This window comes from Emys orbicularis, chromosome 2, assembly GCF_028017835.1.
Source record: "Emys orbicularis isolate rEmyOrb1 chromosome 2, rEmyOrb1.hap1, whole genome shotgun sequence".
Lineage (NCBI taxonomy): Eukaryota > Metazoa > Chordata > Testudines > Emydidae > Emys > Emys orbicularis.
Window position 1 is genome coordinate 76239001 of NC_088684.1, and position 12679 is coordinate 76251679.

The following is a 12679-nucleotide window of genomic DNA, read 5'->3' on the forward strand; positions in this document are numbered from 1 at the left end:
ATATGGGAGGTTCTTACTGATCCCAAAGTATCAGACACTTACCCCAGCTCAATATGTATCTTAGATCTTACCCAAATATCATGCTGTCAGCCAATCCTTAGTAAACTAACTGAAGATTTATTAATAAAAGAAAAGAAGAGAGTTCTAAATGGTTAATAGAACACATACATACTGTGATAGACCCAGACCAGTTGGGAACAGCAGAGTAGCAGAAGGCAGATATACTGGCCACTGGATAAGTAGTTTTCTGTTCCCTGAGTGACCAGAGCAGGGACTGCTCCAGGCTAATAGACCACCTGACTCCAATTAACCTGCTAAGAGTCAGGTGAGGCAGTTAAGCACCTGACTCTAATTAAGGCCCCTCTGATGCTATAAAAGGGCTCACTCCAGTCAAGCCAGGGGGAGCCAGAGGAGAGGAAGTGTGTGAGAGAGAGAGGAAATGGGAGCAAGAGGTGTGCAAGAAGCTGAGAGTGAGTAGGTGTACTGCTGGAGGACTGAGAAGTACAAGCGTTATCAGACATCAGGAGGAACGTCTGGTGGTGAGGACAAAGAAGGTGTTGGGAGGAGGCCATGGGGAAGTAGCCCAGGGAGTTGTAGGTGTCGTGCAACTGTACCAGGAGGCACTCTAAACAGCTGCAGTCCACAGGGCCTTGGGCTGGAACCCGGAGTAGAGGGCGGGCCCGGGTTCCCCCCATACCTCCCAACTCCTGATCAAAAACAGGAGGAACTGACCTGGCCTATAGCTTCTACCAGAGGGGAAGGTCTCTGGACTGTTTCCTGACCCACAGGGTGAATCTGTGAAGCGAGCAAATCTGCCAATAAGCGCAGGACCCACCAAGGTAGAAGAGGAATTTTGTCACAATACAAATGATTACAAAGTCCTTATATCAGGTTTTTAGCAGTGATGGAATAGACTGCTGGCTTGCAAAGTCTCTCTGGTAACCTCCAAAAGATTGGAAGGTTCTCAGTCCATAGTTCAAGATGCTGCTTTTTGTTGTAAATCCACAGTCCAGAGAATTAGACCAGGAAAGAGGCAAAATGGAGGTGTCTCAGAGGTCTTTTATATCCTTTGCCATGTGCATGGAAGTTCTGTCCCAAACAAAACCCGCAGCCTGCATACATGGAAAGTAACTGGCCCAAGATGGAGTCCAGGGTCATATGTCTTTACATACTTTGCTGTCTCACGGGGCAGCAATTGCCCATATTCTTCCTGAGACATCCACAGGAGAGGATTACTTGGGATGAATTTCTTCAATGGCCCATTATGAGCGTGGTGTGTTCTTAATTGGCCATCAACACATGGCTGTCTAGCCCTGATGGAAAAGTATAATCTATGAAAATCTGGCTGGAGGGTGTTGTCCAGGAACAAAACACATGTTGGAGATACAAATACATAGCCAATATTCATAACTTTAGATACAAAGATGATATGCATATAAACAGGATAATCCTATGTGATAGATTGCAACTTTTCCATTGACACTTCACATGATACACTTTGTATAAAAATTGTTGCAATTGTATAACAGTGGTAACAATGATACATATGGTCATATTTCTTATACATAGAATCACACCATCAGTCTTGAAAGGTGTGGTGGGGGATATTTATCATAGCACTGGAGATATTTTCTAATTGCTGTCATGTTCCAATAACTTTTTGGCAGAATCTGGAGTACCACATGGATCTACATATCCATTCCATTATTTATATCACTGTGCCCTGTGTGTGCAGAAAGTTTGCAGGAGAACAACTAAAGAGTTGTGAGCCTGGAACTCAGTTGCATAGTGTTGTCCAGTATTTAGCCCATGGTGGTCTGATTCTTCTTTCTCTAATGTTCCGAAGACTCCCCCTACTTTTATATAGTACAATAATATATATCCATTTTATGTGTACGTATGATGGAGTTCCTTAGCTTTTTTTTTTTTTTTTTTTTTTTTTTTAATGGGTTGTTCTTGGAATAGATAAGGTGAATTTTCACATTTTGATATTATTCAACTGAATATATTAACTGTAAGGGTAACAAAATATTGAGATAAATTACTTTAATCGGTCATTTGAGTTATTTTCAATTCTTGCTATTTTTAAAAGGTATATATTATTTACTGTAGTAACTTTTAACTGTAAACTTGTATGGGATTAAGTAAGTACGGTAGTCTTTTCCCTGCGTGTCTTTTATCCATCCAGACAACAATTCTTCAGTTGTTTCTGACTTTACACATTTAGGGACCATCATCAACTGTCTGTTCTTTAGGTTGAATTTATATTACAGGTCATCCATTTGGTTTCTTAAAGCTTTACAATCCTTGATAATTTTTGTTATCATGACTGGATGTGAAATAGCATGCACCGCTTAGAAAGTCAGGTCATATAAATAAAGAGCTAACAGTTTGGTCTTTATCCACATTTTTTATAACTATTTTTAATCAAGTTTGTTAATTAAAATGGTTTAATTTGGTGCTTTGTAATATCATCGGCTGTCTCATACATGCTTTTCTATTGGTGAAAGATTTGAACCCATAATAAAAATCTCTTGGTGGTTTTGACCAACATTATGTCTAGTTAACAGGGATGAAATAAATTTTGTACTGATGAAACAAATGTATTTGTTTTTAATAAATAATATATAATTCATTTTTAAATTTAGGCTGCAAGGTAATATTGGCAATAGTGCTTGAAATGGAGTCACTTTCCTGCTCTTCTGAGGATGTTAGTCAGCCATCACATGGTAAGTTTCCTATAAAGACTTTGTATTGTACAGTTTTCAGTTGGTTCAGACTTTTAAAGCCTTCAAACAAGATTTAAGTAATTGCTTTATTTTTATGTTTTTTAACTGTACTTAATTTGTTTTTTGCTTGTTTGGCTCTCCTTGTGCCCACAGTGTTGCTTCACAATCCTGTTGTGGAGGGAGTGCTATAGAATGCTTAAACTCAAGCCACTACCTATTCTTGGCTCTTCTTCCCCTGAAGTTAGAGTTCAGTTCCTCTGTCTGGAAAAACTGAAATTGATTAGATTTGAAATTAAGTGTCCTTTTAAATTAAATTTTAAATTCTGCAGAAAATGATGAGTGGGACCCTTTTCACCAAGGTACATTTCCTACTTGCCACCAGTGAGTGGATTTGTGAAGTCCTGCTTGTAACCCATGGTTACAATCTATTGAGGAGAAAATTGAGCAGTTAGAGGGTAATTTTCTTTATCTAATAAAATTAAAGAATTTAATAATCTGACTTTTAAAAAATAAAAAGGAAAAGTGAGCTTGCTCAGTTAAACAAGTGATTTGAAGAAAATCAGGAACTGCAACTTTCACAGCAATATTAATTTGGCCGTATCCTTCATGTTTTTGGAAATATATTTCAAAAATATTAATCTAGTACAGATTTAACAAAGAAATTGGGAATAGAAGATTCTACATATTTACAATAAATTAGAAATAATGTTGTTCTAGGACTCTTAACTCTTGCATTTCCTGGTATTTTTCCATTTTAACTGTGCAGCCTTTGAGCCAGATAATGCCTTTTAGATACTGGCCCACATTATGCATGATGTAGAACTGCAATATTCCAGGGGGACCTGTGAGAGAGATTGTGCCTCAGGGCATAGGGGGAGAGCAACTGCTGCATTACTGGTTAGGAGAGTGCAGCAGGGTATAGCTAGCTAGCTCCAGGTACAGTCATCCATATTTTCTTCCAGAGGCAGTGTTGGATGTTTATTGTAGTCAATTATCATGCCAACATTTTCTGCAGGGTGTCATTCCTATCCTGATGATGCCCTTCACCACAAATTTTGGTTAAAAGGTCCTTGGTTTTTATCTGGAATGGGTTAAAGTCATTAGAAAAGTCCATCCAAATGTTTGTTTCATTTGACACCAAGAGATTAGGTGAAACTTTCTCCAAGAGAATTATATATAAATGGCTGTCTCGTATCATATTCATTGTTATAACAATAAATCAGATTAAGATGTATCTGAATCTTCAGAGCATATGAAGGTATATGTACATCAGGTACATCAGTGATAGTAGCTAGCCTGACATCAGTTTATATCCAGGAGTTCTGCAGGACAGCCACATGGCATTCTCTATATTTTCTTCAAAACTCTCGTTTGGATTCAGTATCTTGGCATGATTCCTGGTTTCTTCAATAGATGACATTTTGGGTCAGACTCTGATACCCTTACTTAAGTTGTACAGTCCCTTACTCAGCAGGTCATAAGATATTGCTGCATGTGAGTCAGGTGGCACAATCTGGTTCTTTATCAGGTAATATAATTGAGTAGGGGGCTCAGGGAAACCTTATAGTTTTTTAATGTAAGTGTTTGCTTAAAATGGTTTATTCCTGGGATAGTTTCACTGCCCCAAAATGAAAAGAATTGTTTTATGCTTTCATTCCTCCAAAAAGTAAAAGTGTACACTGGCTAGAGCTAGGTGTAGTATATGCAGAGCTGCCAAGCAGGTCCACCAGAGATATTCTTTCACCTTTTCTGTTCCACTTTGGACCTTTCTAGAGCAGAAGCTTGCACTGGTTTCCTGTTATTTGTCATTGTCATTTTCCTGATTTGGACAATTATCCACTAAGGGCTAGAAATAAACCATCAAACTCATTTCACTTGTGATGAGCTGTAGATGGAGGAAGGCATTAAATTGCTTTTTGGCCTCAGACTCCTTTGTCTTGTCTCTTTTTTTTTTTTTTTTTTTTTTTAGTTTCTTCCTCTTTGTATTTTTCTATACTTTCTTGAGTTTCTCCTTTCACCTTTTAGATTGTATTTTTAATCCTCTGCCAACTTCTGCTTGCAGTTTTTTAAAATCTGAAATGTGATGTTTGCTGTTGTAAATGACAATGGGCTAGAACTTTGTGCAAAATGCATTCACATTGTTAGAGCTAGCTGCTATGTCTTCTTAATCATAAAACCAAGATTTATTACTTGAAAATTAATGAAAAAAAAGCTGACATTTGTATGTGACTTTTGGTGTGCATTTTGTTTTCAGGTAAGAATAAAGAGATGCTCCTAGGTTACCCCACCAGGCGTCGTAGTTGTGCTTTGGTAAATACTCCATCTCCATGTGTTAACAAAGCTATTCATCACATTCAAGAGCTGGAAGTAAAGATAGAAAGCTCCTTTCAACAGGTACTGTATGACTAAAAATTGTCAAATATTAATAGAATCTTGGGTCTGAATAGATAACCAGATTGTATCTTTGGAAAGCATTACTATTTTATAATAATGGAAAGTAGTATACTCTTTCTAAACCAGTGTCAAGCTAGTTCATTTATTAGTCAAGACATCTTTTTAGCTATGTACAGTCCTGGAGGGTCAAACTACCTCATTAAAATCAAGCTGTCTTCTATTTGTTTCACACATCATCATCCAAAGGCACATAGAGGACATCTTGATTTTCCTAAGCCAAATTGTTCTAGTATATTGCATGGTATTCAAAAAACTTTTTTTGACACTAAACTAGCTAGATAAATAAATTGATCTATGCACCTCTGTGTCATTTTTAATAAGTGATTTTGTTTTCTAGCAACATTTAATAGTTCTTTGATTTAAAAATAAAAGGCAGTGTTTCTTTATTCTAATGTCGACTAAAAAGCATGTATTGATAACACTGCATCTAATTTTCTCTTACCTGGTTATATGTTGGTAGAATTGAGACTTATGCATCTTCTTTTCCTAGAGCTTGGTATGTAGGATTTCCCAAACTTCGGGAAACTTTGCAGGAGGATTGGAAAGTGGCTTGCAGCAGGCATATACATTTTAAAAAAGAATATGAGTAGGGAAGCTAAGTTGAGTGTGAAAAGAAGACATGAGGGAGGTGATACATACTGGCAGATAGGTAGAAGAAAGGTAAAATTCATATGTGTGTGTATAGTACAATAACAGGAAATTTGCCACACACTTCTCTGGGAACATGATCAGGGTCATTGAGAGAATATACTCTTATATGAGGAGGTTTTTCCAAATAGCAATTAGTGAAGTTAAAGGGAGAACCTACCCTGTCTCCTTCATGTTTTTGAAGAAAGTGGAGAAACTGTATGAAAGATACATTGCAAAATTGGGTAATAGATCATGTATAGAAAATGGCATCTATATTGGTATTCTTTTGTATTGACAAAGACTGTTTTTGAGTATTAACATTATTTATTCATAATTTCTGGCATGGTATGGAGCAGCTATTACTAGATGTTTTTTTTTTAAAAAAAAGACTCTTATTTAGGGTTGGTTATCATTTCTCTTATTTAACTGAAAGGATGTTAGAGTCCGTATATATTTGGGATCTACACAATTCCAAAGACATATTAGCTATAATTATTTTTAAAGCAGGTAAAAACAAATTCATGTTTATGTACATTGACGTGTCCCTCTTGCAGTGTAAAGTTTAGTGACCTTTTACATTAGAAAACATGTATTTGACCAAGATGCCTTAGTGAAATTTATCTTTTATGTTTGCAGCATGATCGTACACTTGAGAAGGAGAAAATTCCGTGGTAAGAATTATACATGATTTTTGTTTTAATGCCAGATAATTGTTTGATAAGTTAGTCTGCCTAAAAACCACACTATATGAACTTCAGCACTTCACACATTTTCCACCCTGCTTTGAATGGAACTATAATTACCATACTTTTTTTTTTTTTTTTTTTTTTTTAAAGGTAGCATTTTGGGGAACTGGATGACTCAGGGGATCAATAATGGTATATGGAGCATTTGACCTAAATGACCAGTTGATATCATGGGGATTTGTTAGGTGCTCATCACGTCTGAAAATCAGGCTGCTTAGTTAGGTGCTAAAATATGGAAGTTGTAGATTTACTGTAAAGTCTCATTTTTAAAAATCTTGGCCTTGAAGTATTAAGTGTGAAGGACAGACTAGTTATGATAAACCATACTTCATTGCAATGCTCTGTGATATTTGTAAACTCATGTAGTTCTGTGTAAATTTTCTTAAACTTTCTTTGATTTATATGTAACATTTATTGAATTTCTATAAGAGATCAGTTACCTCAGATGCTGTTTAACTATGTAAGAAGCCACAGAAAAGAGGACAGACAATTCCAAAACATGGGTAGAGGAAAAAGTCCTTTGAAATTGACAATGCTTGGTGGCGGATCATACTGAGAGGAAATAGACATTTTTAATCATCTCCCTCAAATTTCTCATCCTACATAGTTTTAAACTTTACACTAAATAAATACCTTTTCGTACTTTCAGTATTATTTGTGACCTAGTTGTGTGAGTTTCAAAATCTTTCATCTTTGGTTGGCAGGGATGCTTTTAAGGATCAGGCAACCTTAATAATACCAACTCCATCTATATATCTGTTTTTAGAACTGCCTTTTTTCACTTTGTTAAATCATTTATAACAGCAATAACATGAAAGAATGGGTGGAGGCTGGATTCCGATCTCTGTTCGACAGTGTAAATCCAAAGTAACTCCATTGTCTTCAGTGATTTTACTCCAGATTTACACTAGTGTAACTGAGAACAGATCCTATTTGTGTTCATTGGTCAATATCCAGTATCTTCTCAGGTATGCATATATGAATTTGACATTGACTTAATTGAAATCAGGACTAACTGTTATTGGCCAATGAATATATTTTTTTATTTGCTGAGCCCCCCAAATGTTCTAGACATCATACAGCCAAATAAAGCATCGGACCTGCCCTGAAGAGTTTGTAGTCTAGTAACATTAATTTAGGCCCCAGTCCTGCAAACTGCTTTGCCTGAGGGAACCTTTACTCCTGTGCAGACATCAGTGTAGTTAATAATCTGCTATGCAGGTCAGGGGTCTGTCTGCATGGAGCTGCTTTGCAGGATTGCGGCCTGGCAGACAAACCAAATAAAGAGACCTAAGACTTCCCCATCATTATCTCATGACTAAAGCTGAATTCCACTTTTTCTTTCTTAACCCCAGCCTAGTGTCTGTTGCTTTGATGTTATTCATCGTAGCCTATTGTCGCTATGTAGAGTATTTTAACCCTTTCTTTTTCTGAATTTTGATTGTACTGTTTTTAAAAAAAATTGTATCTAACCGTTGCCATTTCAGTGTTTTGAATAACTCTTTCCTTTTTTGTTTTAAAAACTATATTTAACGTTTGTTTACTCTGTTTTGTAGTTTTAATTACCATATATTTAACCCATGCCTTTTGGCTTTATACATAATCTTTTCTTATTTTTAAATATAATTTTTATGCATTTTATTTTCTATTTTTGAATATTTTTTTTATACTTATCCAGTATTTGTATTAAAAAATTGCTTTTAGCACTACTGTATAATTTTGTTAGTAGTATTGGTAAATTCCTTTTAACCCTTGCCTAACTTATTGTAACCCTTGACTGTCAAATGTTTTAACACATTTTCATCCATAGTCTGTTTTCAAATATTTATAATTTATTTTAACAATTGAAGAATAACACCTCCTACCCTCTCTACTATTTTGAGAGAGCCATCAACTCAATTTTGGTGCCCCTTTCCCCTACTCCTTCCCAATGTGAGAGAGAGTGAAAATGAGGAAAAGTTCAATTGATATCAAGCTACTGGGTGCGTAGATGACTGTTTCTGGTTGGCTGCTGATTTGCTGAGTTATTTTTTCCTCCATTGGTATCCTACTGTTAATTGAATTGTCTCGTTAGACTGACCTTACACTTGGTAAGGCAACTCCCATCTTTTCATGCATTTATACCTGCTCCTGTATTTTCCACTCCATGCATCTGATGAAGTTGGTTCTAGCCCACGAAAGCTTATGCCCAAATAAATGTGTTAGTCTCTAAGGTGCCACAAGGACTCCTCGTTGTTTTTCCCTGTTTTCAGTTTCCTGAGATCCAGGAATGCTCCATATGGCTGGGGAAACATGAATGGGAAACTAACAGGCTCCCAAGCTGTGCATTGAGTTCCCTCCTCCTTTCATTGAGTCTGAATGTTCTGCTTGGGCTTCTTCTGGTGTTCTTAACAATCTTTGAACTTCTCCCCTTCTGATGTTTTCCAGGTGTCTCCAGTAGCAGTCCTTGGCTGATGTTCCAAATCCTATTTTTCCTGTATCACTCTCTTTTCAGATTCTGGTACCTCCTTCCAGTTTCACAAGACTCTACACACACTCTAGCCTCCTCAAAAATTCTTAGTCTCTGGTCCTCCCAGTGTTTCCTTTCCACTCATTATTCTTTCCTTCCTCTTTCCAAACTTCCAGTCTCTTTAGTTCCCTTCCTATCACTCCTTCTTTGTCCTGTCTTCCTTAAGGACCTCAGCTCTCTGTCTTCTTCTTCCCCTCCTCCCCCCTTTTATCCCCTCATTCATCTTCTCTCCATATCTGGGGTCTTAATTATCTGAAGGTGTTAGCTGTCTGGTGCTGTGGCTGCAGCTGTTTTTGAATCAACTATGTGTCCTTCCTGCCATTTCACTCTCAGCTCTATGTTCTCTCTTTCTGGGTCTCTTTCATACTTCCCTTTTGCACTGCAGTTAGACAAGAGGAGTGGGAGCTGAGATGGGCTCAGGCAGGGAGTGGGGAAGAGAAAATTCTACTATTGACCCTCCATTCACCCATAGTGGAGGTCAGCATCTGGCCTCCCAGATTCTGCATTACCCAGAATCTGTCTCCAGCTTCCCTTCCCTCCTCATTTCCTTGGTGTTGGCCCCACTTCCCACTGTCTACGCAAGCTGTATAGGACAGATGGAAATATGTACTGACGCATGTGGGAGATGGCTGCAGTGCTGTATGTGTAGAACATAGCAGAGGAGCCTCTATGGCTTCAGCAATTGAGCATAAGCACTAAATGCCTGTGTGTAAGGCCCTAGCTCCAGGAATCATGTGATTACACCAGAATTCCAGCTTTCATTTAATAAGTTTCTAGCCCTCATGGTTGTAAAGAAACCCTTGAAAATGTGTATTAAGAGTAACTGATGCAATGATGTCTGCCTGAATCAGCAGACAGCTTGAAACAATAGCTCTGAGATGGAAGAGCTGCCCTATGCAACTCAACGGGTGTTAATGCCGAGACTCAGAGCTCTGGAATGCCCACCAACAGCATCCAAGCAGAGGACTTTGGCATCAAGAGAAGAATGCACTGGTCCCCTCCCAGCCCCCCAAACAGATACATACTGGGTGCTGGGGTAAATATTGGTGGGTCCCTCTGCTGCCACCCTGGCTTTTCGGGTAGGGAAAGGGGGAATCTTCTGCTTCCCTGTGGGAAGTGGGACCTCTGCTGCTGCTCTTGGGCAGGAAAAGGGCCCCTGCATTTGCCTCTCTGGGTGGGGGATCCCTGCCACCACCTCTCCAAGTGGAAGTTGAGCCACAGTGTCTTGCTCAAGCCTTTAGTAGCAGATAATTGGTTGGGAACTGTTGTGACTGTTGAAATCAATACAACAGGACCCGTAAAAGTCAAGGGACTTATAACTGCTGGCTTTTTAGGTGTCAGAAGACATTCCGGCAAACAGTTATTCTCTTTTAAAACAGGTAATAAGCCAATTAATTGAGTACTTAAACCTTAACCTGCTCAGTTATTCATCCTACCTATACCTCTAAGTGTATCATATATTATTAGAAAGTACAAGATAGAAGCATACCATTTTCAAAATCTCGCAAGACTAGAATGATACATGGTCTTAATTTTCTTTTTCATATATATATTTTCTTGTATAATAGCAACACTCTTTATAGCTTTGCTGTAGGGCAGTGGTTCCCAAACTTTAACAACTTGTGAACCCCTTTCACTAAAATGTCAAATCTCGCGAACCCCCTCCTAAAAATGAATATTTCCAGGGATTTTCTCCTTTACCTGAGCATAAATTATAAAAGCAGTGATCTTGGAAATATAAAATTTGTTTTTATGACATGCTTATTGCACACTATTTATTATTAATTATTATTTATAATTACACTATTTTTATTACATTATGAAAACGGCAACACTCTTCCAAGATCTCACTTCCGTAGCTTGTATCACTTTGAATAAGCCTGTTATAAGACCAGGCTCCTATGTTTCATCAAGGAGTATCAGATTTGAAACAGCATGAAGGTATTTAAGAAGCCAACTCAAAGAGTTCCTCCTACATAAGCATTCAGGTCTTGAGTAGTCCAGGCAAACAACGCACGTTACAACAAAGCTTAAACTTGTTCTTTATAATAATTTTAAAAACAATACTACCTGCCTATTTAATTTTAAAAACAGCAAAAAATATCCACCTCCCTTTCCATTTCTTATAAGGAGTCTTGAAGTTTAAATCTCCTCAGTGTGATAGAGATGCTGGCTTTGATCTGCTTAGCTCTTGGAAGTCCAGGGGTTCCAGGCTGCTGGCCCCATGCTGTCCGGGGTCCCTAGGGACAGCTCTGTCCGCAATTAGGGAATTTTTTACCAAGAACCCCCTGTAACGAACCCCAGTTTGGGAACCGCTGCTGTAGGGTGACCAGATAGCAACTGTGAAAAACCGGGATGGGGGTGGGGGGGGGGTAATAGAAGCCCATATTAAAAAAAAAAAAAAAGCCCCAAATATTAGGACTGTCCCTATAAAATCGGGACATCTGGTCTCCCTACTTTGCTGTTCTTTTATTTTGGAATATATTGTTTGCTTTTAAACTTAAGTATTCACCATGTTTGGTTTGTTGTGGCTTAGTACAAAAGCAGTTGAATTTAACTTCTTCACAGAAGCAAAGTTCACTCCAGTAAGCATCCTACTCACATCTGTATTTATCCAGTCTCCTCTACTTCATAATTGGAAGTGCTGGATGGGAAATAGTACCAAGTTCAGCTTCAAGTGGATGCCGATGTGTATTCCACTTAGGTGTGTGTGCGCCAAGCTCACTGGAGCTGGAGACTTATGCCTAGCAGTACTTGTAGAGGGACATCACTAGCGCCTCATGGCTGTGGTCCCTCCCCGGCTTTATGAGGCGGCAGCACCCTGACTCCTCTCTGTTCCTTCTCACCGCCTGTGGCTGGAGTAGGAGCTCTGTGTGGTTGTAGTCTCACAACCTTGCATTCAGTCTTAGTCTAGTTTCTTGTATACAGTTAGATGGTTAGTATTAGTTAGTAGTCAGTAGATAGTGTTCCCCAGTGATGCCTTCACCAGGGTTTAAACATTGTCCATTTTGTGGAGGGATGATCTCCAACAGCAACCCCCATACTAGGTGCTTGCTTTGTTTTAGCGAGGCCCACCTTAAGGAGCGTTGATTGATCTGTAAATTGTTTAAAAAGAGGACTCAGGTGGTGCTGGACCTTCACCACAAGCAGCACCTGCTTGAACAGACCATGTGGTCTGATCTGGTACTGAGACCTTTCTTGGGTTGAAGATCACCCTTGGGCTTGGAGAGCACTGCTGCCTTTTGTTCTGGGGCAGGTGCCTTGCCAAAGAGACAGAGGATCCGAGGAAGAGGTCTCAGAAGACCAGTTGGTACCACTCCAGATTGTGGGACAACTCCTCTGCCTCCCCCAGGAAAAGTGCAGATTGGCATGTGACTGGTTCCGGCACTTGGGATGGCACTGGTACAACTGACCCTTTCCTGGTACTGAATGGGAAAGGCAGAAATCCTGTACCATCTACTCCACTTCAGGCCTCCAGGCATCCATTGAGTCCAGTACTGATAAGGGAGATGCCGGTACCGACAGCATCCATGTTGCCAGTGTACCAAGCAGCCGCAGACCTACTCTGCCTTTTGGTCCCAACCTCACTCTTCATCCAGGACTTTCTCAGG

The 12679-nt window shown here is 38.9% G+C and overlaps 1 protein-coding gene across 1 annotated transcript in view; it reads left to right on the forward strand.

Annotated features, from left to right (window-relative positions):
• Window positions 1-2680: 2680 nt before the first annotated feature.
• CCDC178 (coiled-coil domain containing 178) overlaps window positions 2681-12679 on the forward strand; it is a 310284-nt gene continuing 300285 nt past the window's right edge. Inside the window, exons 1-3 of the mRNA XM_065399325.1 lie at window positions 2681-2729; window positions 4984-5123; window positions 6450-6484. Coding sequence (XP_065255397.1) covers window positions 2681-2729; window positions 4984-5123; window positions 6450-6484 — 224 coding nt within the window. The remainder of the gene's footprint in view (window positions 2730-4983; window positions 5124-6449; window positions 6485-12679) is intronic.